We start from the raw sequence: 21,767 nt of genomic DNA, 5'->3' as shown, positions 1-21,767 counted from the left end.
TTGGGATCGACTAAGCAGTGAGTTGTTTGGTTGGGGTTGAGACATACAGCCTAGTGGAGTTTTCTTATCCCTGCAACACCAGAGTCTGCCTCCTTGTGTTCTTTGCTCTTTCCAACTTCTAATCGAAATGTTTGGGGGGGGGGGGGGGGGGGGGGGGGTAGAGGCTAGGGAATGGTATACTGCCTTTTCCATTTTGTTTTTTTTTTTTCTTCACCAAATTCTGGTCAGTACTGCCTTTTAGCTTTTAATACTTTACTGGGTTGACCAAAGTGCTTTCCTGCTCACCTGAGCTATCATATGGACAGGATGGATAGGCCTGTCTTTGAGCTTCAGGCCTAGCTTAATCCTCTGCTTGGAGGTTTGGCTAGCATTCCCGTTTCAGGGATTGCCTTTCATCCCCTGACAGTCTTGACATCTGACCTGGGTGCTCAGATCTCTCTGATACTTTGGCAGGTAGGGTCTGCCACAGACCCTTCTGCTGTTGCCGCTTCTTCCAAGTGTTGCTTGGGTTTTCTGCCCATTGTACCTAACAGCCAATCATCGGGCGCACGCTTCTGCAAATGCCTTCTGTCCTTCAGATGCTAGTGGACTGCAGTTTTTCTGGTGGGCACTCTTCCCCGATTGTTTTTATCTGTTGTCTTGTGACACTGAAGGAAACTGTTAGGTCTTCATCCAAGAGTTCTTCTCTCAGTTGATTCTCTAGGCCTTTCCTGTATACAGGAGGATCTAGCCCTCCTTTGCTTATCAGGGTTTGCTGATTCGAAAACCTGATTCATATTTCTGTGGGACAAAGTACGCTTCTTGTTGGATTTTGCATCACACACCTGCCTTAGGTGGCTCTGCTATGGATCGAGGTTTTGTGTGTGTTTGGTTTTTTTTATAGTTGCCAAATCTTTTGCCTTCTGCACTGCCTCACAGCTGTAAGAGAGAAAGGTGGTGCTTTAAGCACTGTGTGGTTCCCTGCTTTGTCCTGCTCGTGCACCCTATAGTTTGGGAATCACCCTGTGTGAGGACTGCCGTCCTGTTTGTCCTCTGAGAAAGCAGAGTTGCTTACCTGTAACAGGTGTTCTTCGAAAACAGGTTCTCTGAGGACAAGCAGAATCAGATGGAGTCCGACATGGAAAACTTGTGTCAAAGTTTCTAGAACTTTGACTTGCCACACTGGGCATGCCCTATACACGTGTCCCTTAACTCTCCAGTTTGTGGAGCCTCCTAAGGAGATTGTGGTGGTCCTACTTGATAAGCTTAAGGAGTTGCTGCTGAGGATTTGGGAACACCCCTCACAGTGCCTCCTATGAACAAGAAGGCTGATGGGATTTACCTTTTCTAGAAGGCTGCCGGATTTGATAAACAACAGCTGCCCCACCAGTCAGTGGTGGTCAAATTTGCTCTGAAGAAAGCCAAGCGTTCTCGCACCCATTCCTCGATGCCCCCGGGAAAGTATCACAGAGCGATGGACGCTCTTGGGAGAAAGCTGTTTCAGGGAGCCATGCTAATTGCTCGCATGGCTTCCTATCAGCTCTGCATGAGCCAGTACTCAGTGTAAGCAAGTTTAGGGGTGCAGGGACCTGTCTGCTGCAGGACACTTCCAATTGCCCTCCCACCTTACTTCACGATCCTAAGTCAGGAAAAGACAAACTGTATTCTCAGAAACAGACTTTTATTTATCAGATTTGGCAGGATATAGCATTTAGAAAATAACAATTATTCCTGTCTCTAACATCCTGGTCACTAAGCACCAGTTTTCCCTAAAGTTCTGTATCGTGGGTGGTAACAAACATGCCATAAACCTTAGCCTGCTTTAATATTAATACTTATGGCTAACATACTGACCCCTGGTACAGCTTCAGGTGATCTCACCTGTTTGTTTATGGTAAATCTGTTTTTATTTTTTAAAAAGCATAAAATAATGAACATTATAAAGTATATATATGAATACATACAGCATATTTTTTGTAAAACTCTTATGTTCATTTTTCTCTTCCTAGTCCATTTAACAACCATCCCTCCATTCCATTCCTCCCTCCCTGCACCAATGGAGTTCTTAAATAAAAATACATTAAAGATCTTATCAAGTCCTTATTCAAGTACATTAAAGATCATCTGTTAAATGTCTATGCGATTAAGAGAGACTTTTTGAGTCATGTGGTAATGTTAGTATAAAGGGTAGCCAAATTGCATTTATTGCTCTTCTAGTTCTGATTGGCAGAGTGGTATTGGTCAGAGTTTCCATGGTTAATAGATTTATTATAGAAGAATGCCAATATATTATAGAAGGATCTTCTGATGTTATCCAATTTGTCAATATAGCTTTACAAGCCAACAAAAAAACCTTTATAATCCAGAGAATCGAGCTCTTATTTCCTTTGAAAGATTTGGGAAAAATTCCAAAAAGAGCCACTAAAGATGAAAAAGGAATTTTAAATCCCACAACCATATTTGCAAAATGATAAACTTTCTTCCAAAAAATTTGAATTATTGGACAACTCCATAAAGAGTGACCCAAATGTGCTGAATCTACTCCACATTTGATACATATATCTGAATTAGAAAAACCTGCTCTGTATGCTTGATGTTGAGATATGTACATTCTATATATGATTTTATATCGAGTCTCACGTAGTAGCATATTACATGTCATTTATTTATTTAAGGCTTTTCTTTACCGACATTATCAGGGACATCATGCCGGTTTACATCGAACAAGGGGGGAACAACAGGAAGAAATCAGTTACAAAAAACAGGGAGAAGCAAACTGGGAGATGCGAATGTGAAATGCATAATAGAAAGGAGTAAAAGCATTAGAAAGTTAGCATCAAACTAATATAGTGACATTAAACGGAAGAGTGTGACATTAGAGAACTATATACAGGTCATACATCAACGTCTTAAGTAGTGTATTGCAGAGGCACGTAACATGGTAATGCGGGCATCAATATATATGGAGAAAAGCTAATTGAGATAAGAGGGGGGGGGGAGTAAGGAAGTTAGTTAAATGCCTGTTGGAAGAGCCAGGTCTTCAGTCGTTTTTTGAACATATGTGGGCTAGGTTCCAAACATAAAGCAGGAGGCATTGAGTTCCAAATCGTGGGTCCTGCAATGGATAGCGCCCGATCTTTTGTGGAGCCGAGGTGTGTGAGTTTAGGAGCAGGTGTGTGTATGGTGCCTTTGTAGGCAGATCGGGTTGGTCTGTTAGAGGAGTGGAAAAACAGAGAGTCATTCGTCCAGTTAAGGTCCTGGTTGTAAAGGGTTTTGTGAATGATGGTGAGACTCTTGTAGAGTATTCTGAATGAGATGGGGAGCCAGTGGAGGTTTCTCTGAAGCAGGCTCTGGCTGGAGAGGGTGGGCAGGTGAGGAGACTTGACTCTGGGACGAGTTCAGGCAGAGCTACCGGCTGCGATCTGGGAAGGAAACTAGCTGTCTGGGCTATCTGGGGCTTGCTCTCACCCCTCACCATCTCTGACTCCGTGTCACTCCCCGCACCTGAGCAGGGTGTCTCCTCTCTCTGCTCTCCTGCCCCCGGTCTCTTGGCCACAGCTAGTCTTCTCCCTCCTCGATAGAAGGGGTGCTGGTCTGCTTCAGGCTCCCCTTTCTTTTCTCACAGGGGTGCCTTCTCTGGTTTCAAGGTTGCTGTCAGGGTTCGCTTCTTCCAGGTCTTGCTCCTCAGGGGGATCCTTCGCTTTCTCCTCTCCTTATTTGCCCCCCTGTCTTATACTTTCCAGCTGATAAACATGCAGAAGCTCATGCATAATTAGGTGGTGGGTGGAAGGTCTTTGCCGTGTTGCAGGTCTTTCTCCCCCTCCTCATTTCTTCAGGGGGAGAATTGCCACATCTGTGTGCCAGAGTGTTTGTTTTTCTCCGACTGCCCCCTCCCCCTTTCTTCCAAGGGTGGGGGTCTTTCCGACTTCTGGACATTGCTTTGGCTGGTCTCTGACTCCTGGCTTTGGAGCTTAAGTAGCAACTCTGCTATATCGGTCCTCACGAAACCCGCCCACCTCCCCCTGGGAGTTGGTTCTCCATGTATTAACTATATCATGGACTGAGAGACTCTGCCTAGAGGGATGGATAATAATTATAGCTGCACGTGCTCAGTAGGGCATGTTTGAGAGTTCTAGAATCTTTGAGATCAAAGTTCCGGGCTGGGCTCCATCCAATGTCACCCCATGTGTGAAGACTGACATCTCGCTGTCCTTGGAGAACACCTGTTACAGGTAAGCAACTTTACTTTACACTCCCAGCATCCCCAAAGGGGAATGTTAGGATAAGGATAGGTGTTTCTGCTTGCTGGATGTTCGTCAAATTCTCACATATAAAGGGGGACTCATTTTTCAGGTAGATTAAGTGTTTTATTTGGCAGATTTCGTAAGCAAGTTACAGCTTCAAAATCATAATGGTCCAGGTGCAGCAAGGGATGATTCTTCAACATATTAATGAAGAAGCTTCAGACTCCATTGATATTTTGCACACTTTATCGGAGCGCTGGTATCTTCTAAAGCAGAGGCTACAGCAATGGCTCCTCTTTGAAATACCTGACCTCTGGAAGGTTTTATTTTTGGTGGCGAATCACTTCAGTGCACAGGGTCAATGAGCTCCAGGCTCTAGTAACTTCTCCACCTTAAACCAAATTTTATTATGATAGGGTGGGTGAGCAGAACCACCCTAAGTTCTTGCCGAAGGTGGTGGTGGAATTCCATCCTAAGAACCTAAGAACATGCCATACTGGGTCAGACCAAGGGTCCATCAAGCCCAGCATCCTGTTTCCAACAGAGGCCAATCCAGGCCATAAGAACCTGGCAAATACCCAGAAACTAAGTCTATAGAAATAAATGTTTCCTAGCATGTAGCCAGATGGACTCGGGACCAATGGGTATAGTGTACTCCTGATAGCAGATGGGAGATGGAGTCAGATTTCAAAGCTGACATCAGCCTGCATATACCCGTGCAGGAAGTGCAGCTCTTCAGTATTTCTCAGTCTCCTAAAGCAGATAGGGACTCTTCCACACTCTGCAAGAGTGTTAACAATCCTAACATTTTTAAAACCAAGAAGAAAGAAATCTTACCTTAAGAAGACTAGCCCCGCTCTCCTGTGGTGATACCTAAGGGTCCCTCCCAGAACTAATACAACTTACTTTCGGGACGTGGACGTACTTGCATCCACAAATGTGTGTGGTCTGAAAAAATGTGTGTAAGAAATCTTAAATCGTATGACATCCTAAAAATTGTGTATGGATAAGATACCAAACACAAAAGCTATTAAGGGGACACACAAACAGTGATCTTCTTTTCCTTTGGAAAGTAGGCTAATAACAGTCTGAGCAGATCTAGAAAATACCTGTTTGTGTCAGAGGCATGAGGCAACAAGCCACACATTGATCACATGACTTCTCTCATGTTAGTATGAACTGTTCCATAGCCTTTAAAAAACAGTTTGTCATGTACCAGTTTTCTGTGTGCTAGCAGCCATACAAGTTGTTTTAGCCAAGCCTTTTGTTTTAAAGAAAAGATATACATAAATTCCAAGTGGATGAAACAGAGTTGTGTGGATCCTTGCTCTATCATCAGAGTAAATTGGTTTTCTCAGATAAAAAGAAGCAGTAACACAACTATGCAGATGGGAGTCCCTACCATGGTCTTCAAATAAATAAGAGGGAACCCAACAATGAAAAATTGGCAAAGAATGGGTATATGTGAAGGAAACTCCATTATATTTTTTATTTTCTAAACATGAAAAGGAAAGGGATTCTAAACCATAAAAATTATCAGAAGGAAAGAATTGGACTTTACTCCACAAACAGGCCTTGGAGGGTTGATAGTTCAAACCTAGCATCCTAGCAGGAGGCTGTGTCTAGATAGTAATGACCAGTGAATGAACTGACTGAACTCCACATCAAAGCCTTCTCGATCTTCCCTTTGAGATGGTGGAATTAGATTAACAAGACATCAGCATGACCCTGGCAGCATGGGCCTTAACTTGCCCTTTTATAACAGTCAATCATCCTTCCAGCATTTTTTCCTAAGCCACATGTCCACCAAATGAACCAACTGCACGGTTTGCACTGCAAAAGAGCCTGGGCCTTCCATCTGGACCAAACTGAAGCTCATAGAAAATCTCCCTAGCTTTTTGTTTGACACCAATAAACTATAGATAGCCATTGCCAAACAGACTTTAGCCAGTTGGTTGGCAAATTGCAGCTCTCTCTGTTAAGCCTAGGTGGGTCTGAATCTGGTGGGCCATGTTAAGGCTCTCTCTGTGCGAGCCATGGCAGCATGGGTGACTTACCTACGCTTGGTCCCCATGGAGGAGATCTGTAAGACTGCAATGTGGATTTCTCGTCACTCATTCACATCTCGCTACTGTTTGGACAGAGATGGCCGCTGCTACAGTAGGTTTGACCAGTCTGTCCTGAGGAATTTGAGGTGTAGGGCCCATTATTTTTGTTCCAGGCTGCTGCTCATAGATGAGATAAAATGGAGAAGAGGCTTGTTGCCAACACAAATATTTCTTGTGCCTGTTGGCACTTCTATTTTCCTCTTTTTTTTTTTTGTTCGGCGCAGTCTGTAAGGATTCCGCATTTGGGAGGACTACCATTCGGCTTGTCCTCAGAGAAAGCAGTGTTGCTTATATGTAACAGGTTTTCTCGGAGGACAGTAGGATGTCTGTTCTCATGAAACCTGCCTGCCTCCCCTTGGAGTCCACGTCTGTTATATATGCTAAGTTACTAGAGCATGGACGTGTAGCATGTTGGCTTTGGGAGGCACAGTCAAGCCCTATCAGATGATGCCTCCCAGTTGTGAGGACTGACATCCTGCTGACCTCAGAGAACACCTGTTTACAGGTAAGCAACTCTGCTTTCTTCTCTTTCATAGTCTTATTAAATACAGTTGGAACAGGTAGGTGCCAGTCTGTTTCCAAGAGCTTCAAACCCTTTGGCTTAAGATGTTTTCAGGGGGTGGCCTCTTATCTGGCCAGTACTGATGGGCATGTGGTTTGCTTTCACTTTTTAGGCTGAGCTTGCCTCCATCCTGCAGTTTGTTCTGGACAACGAAGAGCTATGTTTGAATGACAGCCTGGCAGACTTTCTGCAGAAGAAAAGTAAGTGTGACCCAGAGATTCACAGCAGTACTAACCAGCCTTTACAATATATATATATTTTTTGTCCCTTTATTCTTGATTTCTGTTATTAGTGAGGCTCTTTTTTCCCCATTTATTATTTAATTTATAAACTGCCTGCGTAATAGAAGCTCTAGGTGTATACAGAACATGCAATAAATAGTTTCTAACCTAATAGAAGAGTCACAAACACAACAGAACAAACCAAGAACTAGAAAACTTGCTAATAGAATAAAACATCACTGGCCAATCCACATTTGACTCTTTAATCAAAAGCAGTCACGAATAACGAGGCATTACACAGTTTATGGAAAGTCAGCTAGTCCTTTAATGCTTGTAATTCCATAGAAAGAATTCCAAAGCCTCTATCCAATAGAAGGAAAAACCTTTCGCCTGGTCGCCATAAAGCACACCTCCTATAGAGGAGGAACAGCCAGGAGAAGCTGTAGGATGATTTTTTTCTTTAAATATTGTGGCCTATTACTATTTGATATCTTAAACTTTTTTTTTTTAAATGAACACAGTACAAACAAAAAAAGCCAAGGGTGGGACTTCAGGCCTGGAGAAATGTGATCAAACAGTCGCAAACCAAACAAATTATGCATGGCAGTATTCCGAATAGACTGCAATCTCTGCATCCCAGCCTGCCTTACACTTGCATGGGTGAAAGGTAGGGATGTAAATGTCTAATCGGACGCAACTAGAAGAAACAAGTCTGAACCACATCTGAAATTTAACCCAGAATCAAAAAAACATCCCCAAAATATGAACTACTTGCTGAAAAGGAATTTTCATTTCTTCAAAAATGGAGGAATAAAAAGAATAGAGGTCTTTTTAGTCCAAAACACTTCCGTTTCTGCAAGGTTCGCTTTCAGTTTTAGTACATAACCAAGAAACGATAGCTCTTAGACAATTGGCGAGTTCCTGAAGGGCTTCTTCACGTAGAGGACCATGTTGACAATATAGCTGGAAATCATCAGCGCAACCGGCGCCCTTGATGAATTCTTCTGGAGGTTGAACATAAATATAAACGGAGCTGGCGGGCTGTTGCTGTGTAAAGATTCCTCAACGCTGTCGCACAATGGCCTATTGTCCATAAAAGTTGCACTGTGCTGGAAAAAATGTGCAACATCTGCCCCTTTTATGGTTCTAAATGTTGGGGGGGGGGGGTGTTTGGTTTCTTCCTTGGATGCTCCTCATTAAATTGCTGATTGCACCTCTACCATAGTACTCTTTGGCTGCATCAGGTTTCCAAGAAGGCTGGAGTAACCTATACAGAGCTGCCATAATTATAGCCCTAATATCCAAGAGCATGAGGTGGCCAAATGTTGCAGGTGACAGCCATGCTAGTGTAGGTGGCCTTGGGACTCTCACAAATCCATGGTGGTAAATCATGGGAGGAGGCCCGGGTGTGGAATTATGTCTGCGTCTGCAGTGAGCTGCCCGCAGAGATGGTGTACTGCTTGGGACAGATGTAGAAAGCAGTGGTAGAACAGGTTAAGAAATTGAATAAAAGACCTGGTGGGGCACTGGCTTTAGAATTAAGCGTGAGAATTGAAAGGAGGAGAAGCCTAGTGGGTAGGGCAATGGGCTGAGAAGCAGGGAAGCCAGGGTTCAAACCCCACTGTCAGTCCTTGTGACCTTGGGCAAGTCACTTCACCCACCATTGCCTCAGGTGCAAACTTAGATCGTGAGCCCTCTGGGGATAGGGCTATACCCGCAGTACCTGAATGCAGTCTGTGTTGAAGTGCCTGAAAAATGTGGAACATCAAATTTTATCTGCTAATCTACCCAAAGTGGAAGAGAAGCAGAGAGGAATAAAATTGGACAGACTGGGTGGGTCGGGTGATCTTTTCTGCTATCGTCTACTGTATTACTCTGTCATGTTAGATATTTTTGCACATGTTCAGGTACTCCACAGCGTAATGCTCTGACAGCTTAGGCTGATTCTTGCTGCAGTTGACACTACAGTGGTACCCTTATGTTTGAAGGATGTCCGCTGCTGAATGAATCAGCTTATGCACCTTTATGCTGTTTTGTCATCAAAGGTCCGCTTTGAGAATTGTTGCCAATGTGGGTTGTGCTCAGCTACATTGTTCAAAGTAATGACGCAATCGAAGTAAAAATATTTTCTGCGGTTTTTTTTTTTTTACCTCCAGAATTCATATAACAAGTCTTTCTGCCCTCTTTCTTCTCTTGGTAGTGTCTGCTGCTCTCCCTTCCCTGGATGGCATGCCCGGGCAGCCCAGGTATTGAAGGGAAGAGCAGCAGACACTGCTGCGAGAAGAAAGAGGGCAGAAAGACTTGTGTTATGAATTCTGGAGGTAAAAAAAAAACAAAACACGGAAAATATTTTTTACTTCGATTGCATCATTTCTTTGAACAATGTAGCTAAGCACAACCCACGTTGGCAACAATTCTCAGAGATGCACCCTCTGAACTGCTTATTTGACCAGTCAAGGCTGCATTCTCTCCCTCCTTTCCTGGGATGAGCGCCATCTCCACAGTGTGCTCAGGCCCTACTGATCCTGCTCTCCTCCTTTCCCCAGCTAGCCAGGAAGATGGGACTCAGATCTGCTCTAGGGCTGGCCCTTATGTAACAGTTAACATACATTCCACCTGAAAGATGTATTTATTTTTTTTGTTAGTGCTGCGAGCATATATATCTCACTATGGTATAAGCCTTTTGAAAGAGCTACAATTTACATTTTAATTGTAGTTTGGTTTATCTCATGTTGGCTTTCCTTGTAAAATGAAAGCTTACACAAAACAAATTTCATGATCTGTAGCAGTGCACATCAGCGGTATATTTACATTAGAGGATGCAGTAGGAATGCAAATGAAAAGGGTTTCCATGCATGAGTCATTGCAGTGAGAAGCATCAATGACATTGTTAAATGTCTGTCTCCATGTTAGCTGGATTGATTTTGTTTTAGAGAATCCTGAATGAGGTTTATTCAGGTCAGTTGCGTGATTGTTGCTGTTGTCTTCCTCCCACCTGATCACGGTGTGTTTTTAATAGATGACTTTTAAAATGTCTCTGCTTCCAGGCTTAGTGGGGGGAGGTAGGGTCGGCTGTCAGTCCCCTCACCCTCCTCCTCTTGAAAAATATTGAATAGGGTACCTGCAGCAGTGCAGAGGGGGCAGGTGACTTGGGACTGAGCCAGTAGGGATGATCAGGGGAACGCACAGGGCTGCTGTTGTTGTCTGTCTGTTACTCTGTGTATGAAGTATGTATAAAAGAGGATTCTAATAGCAAGCAAGGAGAAGGCATGGCTGCTTCTCCTAGGACAAGCAGGATGGTAGTTCTCACACATGGGTGACATCATGGGATGGAGCCCGGCACATGCCAGCATGCCGCCATTCATGCAGGGTCCCTCCTTCAGTCTATTTTTTTTTCCATGAAGCGTTCATCTCGCAGTTGTGGAGCTGTGCTCTTTCAAAGATTTTTCTCTGTTATTGACTTTTTTTGCTCCGGGTGCCTCTTCTTCCCAGTCGGTGCCTTGATAAGGCAGCGTGGCTAAGTTTTTCCCTTTCTTTGCAGTTGATTCCCAATGTGTCACTCTATCGGTGGCTGCTGGTCGTTGACCGCTTGTAGGCTCTTTTATATGGCGTCCGGCTTTTGCTGATGCCTCCAGTGTCCGCGGACCATGTCTCTCACGGATCTGCATGAGGTTTGCATCCTCTGCCTGGGGGCATCACACGACGTCCAAAGGAGGCGTTCTTGCGAAAAAATGACCTCCAAAGGCCGTCGCGCCCATCTGGACAAGATGGAGAAGTTTTTTGGATCCAAAAAATCTGATCTGTTGACTCTGGCATCGGAGGCGTCGACACCTAAAGGCCAAGGGGAACCCATGGACACGGAACCCTCACTGTCCATGGCTCTCACTGGAGAGAGGGGCTGGGGATAGGCAGTCTGATTCTTAGTGTTCCAGGATGTCTGGCTTGTCTCTGTCGTCCTCTGTGCTGGGGAAAGACTGGGCTGAGCACAGAGGTAAGACACTGAAGCATCGCCACCAGTCACTGTCATTGCGTAGCACTGGGCTTGGGTTGGCACCGGCGACTTCTGCAATGCCCTTGAAATGACCCCGCAGAGAGGAGGCATCGACCTCCATTGAACCCGGGAGTCCCAGGCATTCCCCATCAATCTGGTGCCAGGCAGCAATCTCCCTTGGGGCTCCGAGGGAGTTTTGATGACGCGCAGTGATCTGAGGCCTACAGGGCATTGAACCATCAGCTCCACTGGTAATTGTGGTGCCAGAGCAGGCACCTGTGATGTTAGCGCCACTGCTGGAACACCTGGATGTCTTTCTGGGCATCCTGCCCATGTAACAGTTGCTGTGGCTGGGGGATGCCCCAACGGCCACTGAAGCTGCCCTCATCTGGTGCGATTCCATTGTGGATTCCTCAGATGAGGATGAGTTGCGGTGGCCCATGGCACCGTCGGGGTCCTTGGTACCACATCCGTTGTTGCCCATTACGGTTCCTGGTCCCTCGGGCGCCTTGGTGCCGTTGATGCCCTTGGTACCCAAACAAAGAGGCCTGGGCAGGGGCCCTCCCAAGAGGATCCCCAGGGGACATTAGTGAGGGGCATGACCTGTGGGGGGATGATACCTCAGTCTTCCTCTGACTATGGAGATCTTCCCTCTGTCTGGTCTCCGCCAGGAGGACCTGACCTTTGCGAGATTTGTCGGGCCACGACGGAAGCCATTCCATTTCAGCTCCTGTCTGAGGAGGATGCCCGATTATAAGATGCCCTGAAGGAGGTGTTGGCTTTCCCAGGCCATGATATTTTTAAGAAGTTGCTCCTTCGGATTTGGGAGCATTCCATCTCAGTTCCTCTGGTCAGTTGGAAGGCAGATGCGGTCTATTTAGTACAGCAGGCCTTGAGATTTGAGAGGCATCAGCTTCCACATCAGTCAGTAGTGGTGGAGTTAGCCCTCAAAAAGGCCAAGAGTTCCCACACCCACACATCTGCTCCTCAAGATTTGGAGCACAGGGCATTGGATGCCTTAAGTAGGAAGGTGTACCAGGGCGCAATGTTGATCACCTGTATTGCTTCCTACCAGCTATACCTGAATCTCTGGAAACAGGTTCAGGAGTTATCTGAGCGCCTTCCCCAGCAGCAGCAGGATGCCTTTTTGGCAGTCATCCAGTAGGGCCTGGATTGTGGTAAACATGAGGTGCAATCCACCTCTGATGTGTTTGAGACAGGAGCTAGGGTGGCAGCAGTGGGCATTGGTGCCCGTAAAATGGCATGGTTACGAGCCTCTGATCTCCAGCCAGAGATTGGGAGAAGCTTGCTGATCTGCCCTGTATAGGCAAGAATCTGTTTGGATATAAGGTGAGAGATGCTGTGGCTCAATTGAAGGATCACCATGAGACTCTTCGGCATCTCTCGGCTAGTACGTTGGACGCACCGTCCTCAGCCAGGAAATCTTCGTCAGGACTCCAGGAGTTCCTTCTATTGTCAGAGGAAATGCTATCCTCCTGCCTCACGTGCTCATGCTTCACGCTCATGGGGTGCCACTCTAGACAGCGGCACCCCAGCCGAGCCCCGCTATAGGGTTTTGACTGGCTGCAGGAGAGCATAAACCTTACGACCATACCCTCGTCACCGGGCCCTCTGGTCGGCAGCTGGCTGCAGTCCTTTGTGGACCACTGGCCCCAAGTTACCTCGGACCAGTGGGTCTTGTCCATCATTTGTTGAGGGTACTGGTTGACCTTCCTGGGTGTTCCCACAGACTTTCCCCTGTGCCCTTCTTGGGGCCAGTCCTCACATCAGGAAATACTATTGACTGTGTTCTCCACCCTTGTAATGGCCAGAGCAGTTGAACCTATTCCGCTGCGTCAGCAAGAGTGGGAGTTCTACTTATGCTATTTCTTGATCCCAAAGAGAACAGGGGGACTCCGTCCTATTTTGGATCTGAGAACTTGAACAAATTTCTACAAAAAGAAAAATTCAAGATGGTTTCGCTGGGCACCCTGATTCCCCTCCTGCAAAGAGGGGAATGGTTTTGCTCCCTCAATCTAAAGGACGCATACTCCCACATCGAGGTCTTCCCAGATCACAGGAAGTATCTGCGATTCCTCAAGGGCAAGAGGCAACTTCAGTATAGGATGTTGCTGTTTGGCCCCGTGGGTCTTCAGCAAGTGTCTGGCAGTAGTGGGTACACACCTTCGCAGCTGGGGGGTGCACGTTTCCCTACTTGGACGACTGGCTGGTCAAGAGTGCTATCTAGGAGGGGATGCTTCGCTTTTTGTGCTTGACCATTCAGGTGCTGGAGTCTCTCGGGTTTGTCATCAACTACCTGAAGTCCCATCTCACCCCATCACCTCAGTTGACCTCTGCACAGTGGACACTCACAAGCCAGGGCATATCTGCCCCACGATTGGGCATTTGCTCTGGCATCTCTGACGAGTCTGGTCCATCAAAACCGGCAGGTCTCGGCCCACCTTTTGCTTCGCCTTCTGGGCCACGTGGCTGTGTCCATGTTTTACCCCCTTGACTCAGTTGCACATGCACAGGGCTCAGTGGAACCTGCGGTCTCAGTGGCAGCAGGGCACCCAGGACCTCAGTGTGCACATCCACATTACACCACCTCTCCAGGACTCTGTCTTGGTGGGAGAGTCTGTACCCAATCTGGAGCAGGGGGTTCCTTTTCAGCCTCCCCCAACTCAAGTTGCCTGGGTTGGGGCACGCACATGGACAGCCTTTGCACGCAGGGTCTGTGGTCTGCTCTGGAAGATCAACTTCCTTGAACTGCGGGCGATCCGCTGCGCTTTTGAGTGTTTCAGAATCACTTATCCAACAAGGCAGTCCTGATCCAGACCAACAATCACGTAGCGATGTGGTATATCAACAAGCAAGGAGGCACGGGGTTGTTCCCCCCCCTCTGTTGGGAGGCTATTCAGATTTGGTCATGGGCTCAGTCCCAGGGCATGCTCCTACAAGCCATGTACCTGGCCGGGATGGAGAATGTGGTGGTGCACCATCTGAGTCAAGCATTCCGTCCCCACGAGTGGTCCCTGAATCCGGCAGTGGCGGATCACATCTTCCGCCTTTGGGGGATCCCGGGCGAGGACCTCGTTGCCTCCCCCTGCAACAGCAAATTGAGACATTTCTTCTCCCTGTTCAGGGAGACGGAAAGCCAGCCTTGGATGCCTTTGCCCGCCATTCTGTATGCATATCCTCCACTTCTCCCGCTGGTGAAGATTCCCTTGAAGCTCCAGCAGAGCAGGGGGACCATGATTCTCATTGCCCTGGTTGGTCGAGGCAGGTCTGGTGTCCTCTTCTGCGGGATCTCTGTCAGAGAACCGATCAGTCTGGGGACCTCCCCCGACCTGATCACACAGGATATGGGCATTCTGCGCCATCCCAACCTCAGGGCGTTGTCTCTGACAGCTTGGATGTTGAAAGGCTAGTTCTGCAGTCCCTTGATCTCTCTGACATGTCACGGATCCTGATAGCTTCCAGGAAGCCTTCCACCAGGAAGTTTTACAGCCTGACATGGAAGAGGTTTTCCGTCTGGTGTGAGAGCCATGGCATGGATCCGTTCACTTGCTCCACTCTGAAGTTGCTTGACTATTTGTTACACCTTTCTGAGGCTGATTTAAAGACCAACTCAGAGTACACCCGAGTGCCATCAGTGCTTATCACCAGGGTGTGGGCTGTGCAGCCCATAGTGGGGAGATTTATGTGGGGTTTGCTTCAGCTTGAAGCCGCTCTTGCGACCTGAAGTACCTGACGTAGAAGGTAATCTTCTTGGTTGCGGTCACTTCAGCGCACAGTGTCAGTGACATATCAGCCCTACACAAAATTCTTTCATGATAGGGTGTACTCACCCAAAGTTCCTGCTTAAGGTGGTGACTGATTTTCATCTTAACCAGTCAATTATTCTGCCAATCTTTTTTCCCAGGGCAAATGAGTGCTGTACAGCTTGGCTTGCAAGAGGGCCTTAGCTTTCTACTGTGAACAGGCCACAGGCAGTACACGCAGCTCTTCATCTCTTTCGATAAGAACAGATTGGGAGCTGAGATTACCAAGCAGACACTGTCAAACTGTCGGATTGTATTTCCTTCTGCTATGCGCCGGCGGGCCTTCAGCTTGGAGGCCATGACAAGGCGCACTCTGTAAGAGCCAGGGCGGCTTCGGTAGCCCACTTGAGAGCAGTTCCCATAGCTGAAATTTGCAAGGCTGCGATGTGGAGTTCTCTCCACACATTCGCTGCCCACTACTGTCCGGACAGGGATGGCCGACATGATAGCAGCTTCGGCCAATCTGTCCTTCGAAATCTTTCAGGTGTAGAACCCAACTCTTCCTGCCTAGGACCCATTGTTTGGGTTCAGGCTGTCTCACCCTGTTTCCAACAGCACTGTTGTTTTTTGTGCCCGTTGGCACCCGGTTAGGTGCCTGTTGGTTCTTGTTGCTTGGGAGCAGCCTGTAGCTTGGTATTTACCCATGTGTGAGGACTACCATCCTGCTTGTCCTAGGAGAAAGCAGAGTTGCTTACCTGTAACAGGTGTTCTCCTAGGACAGCAGGATGTTAGTCCTCACAAAACCTGCCTGCCACCCTGCGGAGTTGGGTTTTTCTTATGCTGCTTGTTTTATTTTTTCGTAATTCTATGTTACTAGACTGAAGAGTGACCCCGTGTGGATAGTGGCAGGCTGGGCACGCTCAGTGTGCCAGTCAAAGTTTCTAGAAACCAGACCTGCCTCTAGAAACTGTGACATAAGTTTTCCATGCCGGGCTCCATTTGATGATGTCACCCATGTGTGAGGACTAGCATCCTGCTGTCCAAGGAGAACACCTGTTACAGGTAAGCAACTCTGCTTTCAGTTTGCAGGAAGCCACTAGTCCTCAGATGGGAAAAAGACTGAGCTCTTTGCAGGCTGCTTGTGAATGCCACGCAGTGATTGAGCTGGATTATGTATGGATGAAAATTCATATCATGAACTGTTTTGCTGTATAAAGCACGAGATATTTGGACTCTGTATCATGGTTCTACCAAAGGAACAGTCTCACCCTTTTTCAGGAAGCTTGGAGTGCTTTGGTCAGGACTGATTCACATTTCACTAAATTTTTTTGGGGGGGGGGGATGCTTGTGCTCCCATTTGCAACTGGTTAGATTCTGATGTCTGGAGCAGCTCTGTAGACTGACAGCTGTACTGTGCAGTTTTAGCTATTTTCTTCAGTTTTGGTGTCAACACGTGAAAAAAAACAATCTATCTTAGGAATAGCTTTGATGGGCTGGCTTGTGGTTCAGCTGGAGGTCCCTGATGTGATTCTCTCTTGTCCAGCAGAGCTCATAGGTGTAAAAAGTGACTGCCTCTTGTCGGGGAGCCTTTGCTTTCAGATGAAAGGACACTGAAGGATTCAGTCTGAGAGATTTGTCCTCTTTTCCTTAACTTGCTTGCGTGGTCAACCTTAGTGAGGCTTGGGGGAGGGGAGTTGCCGTTTTAAAGCAGGAGACAGAGGAGGAGATAAAAAGCCTTTTCTTTCTACTGCTGTTTTATGTTTTAGTATTATTAGGCGCTGATATTAACATTTTACAGCTTTATTTATTTATGAATTTTTTAGTATTAATTTCATAGGAAGAGTTTTTATGAATTGTAAGGCATGGTTTTCATATGCATAGTTTATTTCCAATTAACTGCTTATGATTTTATAAGAAGACTGCAATGATTGTATTTGTTTTATTATTGATTGATGTTATTACCTCTTTTAATATATTGTAAACCGTTACGATGGCTTGTCCTAGTGATGGTATATTAAACCAAATAAGTTGTTTTTTTTTTTTTTTTAAACCCTTTTCTAAATTCTTTTTTGCAGCCTTGTTCTCTTCCAGCAGTGACAGTGGCTCCAGCGTAGATGAGTTTTCTCCATTTCTCCAGAGGCGAAAGACAGAGGTGCACTTCTTAGAGTTGCAGAGGATCGCGTCCTCTTCCAGTATGAATAAGTATGTCCACATGCTAGCACACGGGGGTGGGGGGGGTTCTCTTTTGGTGGTTGTGAGGCTTTTAGGCTTTCTACTCAATCAGGATTGGCCTCTTTAGGATGATGGCACCATGAGCCTTCATTCAGAAATATTTTGGGATTTTTCCCCTTAATTGATCCCTTTTAATTCATTTATCCCAGTCATTGCAGTGACAGTTTTCAGCCTGGGGTCACAAATGAAGATTTCCCCTGGAACCATGCAGTCATGGGCCTGAAGTCTGACTACTAAGTGTTGCCATTGTGTGGTGACTGGGTCTCCCTCCCGCAAAAGGGCTGTGAGTGCTGTGTCTTCAGCAGTCCCAGCCAGCCCAGGGAGAAGAATCCTGATTTCCTGAACATACCCAGATCAGTCCAGAGAAGTGGGTTGTGTATCCCTACCAGCAGATGGAGTCAGAGAGTAAAACTTTGGTCACTGCCATATATACAAGAATGCCACCCGCAGTCCCTCAGTATTTCTCTTGACTCCAGCAGATGGTAGAGATGCACCTGCAGTCTTAGTTACTTTTTTTCAGTGTAGCTAGATAGATTTTTCTTGGCTTTTCCTTTAGGTTTACTTCCTGAGGTGTTAGGCACCTTCGTGGGCCATCCCTCATTCGAAGCTGGGCGTCCGGGGGGGTTGGATATCCCTGTCTGGGTTTCGCCTGTTACCACTCGGGGTGTGAAGACCAGGGGCTCTTGGTTACTCACCCCCGAGGTTGCTCCCCCGAAGCTGCTCCTTCGATCCCTACTCAGGAGGACTCTGTAAAGTTTGTTTAAAAAAAAAAAAAAAAAAAAAGCAAAACCCCCCCAAAAAAACCCCAACAGATACTCTATGCTGACCCGGCATCTTCGTTCTGAGGTAAGGAGTCGGGACAGGAGAGCCAGCCCTTGCGGCTCTTCGGGGAGTGTGACAGCCTATCTTCAGGACTTCCCTCGCTCCCGGGGCTCCGGGCTGCTTCAGAAGGGAGAGGGTAAGTGTTTTTTGACTGGCCAAGTTTTGGTGCGGCTCGGCGCGATCAACAGCGCGGCGGGTTTTGTGCAGGCCTGACTGCATTTTTTTTTCCTCATAGGACAAGCAGGATGGTAGTCCTCACATTTGGGCGATATCATCAGGATGAACCCCAATCACGGAACACTTTTGTCAGTTTCTAAAATTTTGACTGGCACCTACTGGGCATGCCCAGCATGGCCCTAACCCTGCATCCAGGAGGGGTCCCCCTTCAGTCTCTTTTTTTCCGTGCAGCTTTTTCCACGCGGAGTGAGGAGCTCTTCACGATTTCCTGACAGGAATTCTTTCTTCAGGAAAAAGTTTGAAATATTTTGAAAAAATTCACCCCGGCTGGGATCCCCCTTCGATAGCCGTGTCCGTTCGGTAAGTTTTCTACCTTTGCGGTTGGTTACCGACAGTTTTCAGTTTTAGGCCCGGAGGTCACCGACCGCACTGCGGCCTAAATTTTTGCCATCATCGATGGCGACGGGTTTTTGTAGGTGCCCGGACTATCCGAGGACAGTGTCCATCACCGACCCTCACCAGGTTTGTGTGTTGTGCGCCCTACACATGATGTAGATGCATGTACCAACTGTGCCCAAATGACCCCTAATGGGCATTGGGCTCGTTTGGAAAAGATGGCCTTAATGTTTCATTCCAAACAGCTTCCCTCATCTAAAGCGTCGAAGTCATCGACACCGTCGCCGGCCAAGTCCTTCATCGGTCGGACACCGATGATTCTCAATCTGCATAGAGGACTGCGGCTTCGACTTCCTCGGCTTCGGCCTCCAGTAAGGACGATCATTGGGTAAAGCTTTGCCATCAACTTCAGACATGCCGGTGGCGTCCACCTCTACTGCTGCCAAGCCATCGAGGAAGAAGGCCCGTGCCGACGAGCCCCAAACCTCAAAGCCGTGTTCACCGAAGCGTCCGTCATCTTCAGTGGAGGCACCGACCGATGTCCCACCGGTGCCGGTGGATGTTCCGGTGGTGCCCCTCCAGCCTCCCACTCCGGAGCTGGTCTTAGCCATGCCAGCGTTCCGTGAGGAATTGAACCGGATGGTTCGAGGCGGTGGTGCAAGTTCTCCAGTCAGTCCCGGTTCCAGTGGCACCGATACCAGCTCCAGTGCTGAAGCCGGATCCGATGCCACTGACGCTTGCACAGTTACTCGACAGGATCGATGCCCTCCTTGGTGCTTTACCTTCGGCACCGATGAAAACACAATTTCCTCCAGGTCCATCGACGCCCATCCTCTCTCGTCAGAAGAGAAATTATCACCAAGGTTAGACCTGATGCCGGACCCTTCTGGAGTGATACCACCGAGGTGTCCAACGAGGTCACCAAGCTCTGTGGCACTGCTGCTATCACTGATGCCTTCTCGGCCTCCCTCGATGCCGGTGCATCCGGTGCGACCACCGATGCTCTCGATGCCCCAACCTCTCCCGGCTGGGGGAATTCCATTTTTGCCCTCTGAAGATCCTTTGGGCGCTGGGGATCGGCCCTATGAGCCTCTGACTGATGACACTTCAGATTCCACAGACACCGGTGATATTTCCTCTGAGCCTTCCCCTCCTGATGAAAGAATGAAGTCTCCGCTGGAAGACCTCTTTTATAAGCTTCATCAAGGAGATGTCAGAGTCCATCCCATTCACACTCCAGACTGAAGAAGACTCTAGACATAAAATGTTGGATGTGCTTCAATTTGTTGATGCACCAAAAGAGGTAATGTCCATACCAATCCATGAGGTCCTCCTGGACCTTCTTCAATGCAATTGGGAGCATCCAGGAACAGTCCCACCGGTAAACCGCAAGACTGATGCTACGTATTTGGTCCAAGAACATAAGAAATTGCCATGCTGAGTCAGACCAAGGGTTCATCAAGCCTAGCATCCTGTTTCCAACAGAGGCCAAACCAGGCCACAAGAACCTGGCAATTACCCAAACACTAAGAAGATCCCATGCTACTGATACAATTAATAGCAGTGGCTATTCCCTAAGTAAACTTGATTAATAACCTTTAATGGACTTCTCCTCCAAGAACTTATCCAAACCTTTTTTGAACCCAGCTACACTAACTGCACTAACCACATCCTCTTGCAACAAATTCCAGAGCTTTATTGTGTGTTGAGTGAAAAAGAATTTTCTCCGATTAGTCTTAAATGTGCTACTTGCTAACTTCATGGAATGCCCCCTAGTTTTTCTATTATTCGAAACTGTAAATAACCGATTCACATCTACTCGTTCAAGACCTCTCATGATCTGAAAGAACTCTATCATATCCCCCCTCAGCCGTGTCTTCTCCAAGCTGAACAGCCCTAACCTCTTCAGCCTTTCCTCATAGGGGAGCTGTTCCATCCCCTTTATCATTTTGGTCGCCCTTCTCTGTACCTTCTCCATCGCAACTATATCTTTTTTGAGATGCGGCGACCAGAATTGTACACAGTATTCAAGGTGCGGTCTTACCATGGAGCGATTATAGAGGCATTATGACACTTTCTGTTTTTATTAACCATTCCCTTCCTAATAATTCCTAACATTCTGTTTGCTTTTTTGACTGCTGCAGCACACTGAGCCGACGATTTTAAAGTATTATCCACTATGATGCCTAGATCTTTTTCCTGGGTGGTATATGGAAGGACTAGGCTGTGGAGGAAGCTGTCTTCTGAGGCCTCGCCAGCACCTTGTGCTTACCAGCCTCCAGTGTGGAGTTCTGCCGACCTCTCTGCCCTTCTGGAAGAAGAGGTCACATCCCTTCTTCGAGCCAATGCCATATAGCAAGTTTCCTTTCTACAAAAGGGAAAGGGCTTTTACTCCCGGTACTTCGTGATACCAAAAAAGTTGAGAGGCATTCGTCCCATATTAGATCTTAGTGCTCTAAACAAGCATCTGCGAAAAGAAAAGTTCAGGATGGTAACCTTGGGCACGCTGTTCCAGCAGGGGAATTGGCTTTGTTATCTAGATCTACAAGACGCGTATATGCACATTGCAATAACCCCGTCTCACAGAAAATTCCTCCGGTTCCTGGTGGGAAACAAGAACTTCCAATACAAGGTGCTTCTGTTCAGCTTAGTATCAGCACCTTGTGTCTTCACAAAATGCCGGGCAGTAGTAGCTGCATACTTAAGATGTCTGGGCACTCACGTCTATCCTTATCTTGACGATTGATTACTGAGGGCCCAATCCATGGATGCTGTGCTTCAGTCCCTCCTTGCATTGCGCCTACTACTGTCCTTGGATTGCTAATCAATTATCAAAAGTCCAATCTAGCTCCATCCCAAATTCTTTCCTTCATTGGAATGGATCTCGACACAATTCAAGCGAAGGCATTTCTCCCCAGGGAACACGCTCACACGCTGGCTGTGCTTGCAAACACAGTGCACACTCGTAGAACTACCTCTGCTCATCATGTCCTCATTTTGTTAGGCCACATGGCGTCTTCGGTGCATGTTACCCCAATGGCTCGTCTCGCCATGCGAGTAACCCAATGGACCTTAAAGTCCCAGTGGGCTCAGGCCCACCATCCAATGTCCAACATTGTCCGCGTCACCCGGAGGCTTCGTCTCACTAGCTTGGTGGATGCAGGAATCCAATCTGCTCCAAGGCCTTCCATTCCAGGCTCCAGAACCTCAAATTATTCTGACAACGGATGCTTCCAACCTAGGTTGGGGAGCACATTTCAACAACCTGCAA

General features: G+C 47.1%; 1 protein-coding gene across 6 annotated transcripts in view; it reads left to right on the top strand.

Moving 5' to 3' along the window:
* Window positions 1-21,767, top strand: part of NUMA1 (nuclear mitotic apparatus protein 1) — a 503,280-nt gene that overhangs the window by 180,149 nt on the left and 301,364 nt on the right. For all 6 annotated transcript variants that reach the window (XM_029602025.1, XM_029602029.1, XM_029602028.1 and 3 more), the window contains exons 7-8: window positions 7,006-7,093; window positions 16,945-17,071. In XM_029602025.1, the coding sequence (XP_029457885.1) occupies window positions 7,006-7,093; window positions 16,945-17,071 (215 nt within the window). The remainder of the gene's footprint in view (window positions 1-7,005; window positions 7,094-16,944; window positions 17,072-21,767) is intronic.

This window comes from Rhinatrema bivittatum, chromosome 5 (genome assembly GCF_901001135.1).
Source record: "Rhinatrema bivittatum chromosome 5, aRhiBiv1.1, whole genome shotgun sequence".
Lineage (NCBI taxonomy): Eukaryota > Metazoa > Chordata > Amphibia > Gymnophiona > Rhinatrematidae > Rhinatrema > Rhinatrema bivittatum.
This window is presented reverse-complemented; position numbering and strand designations above follow the sequence as displayed.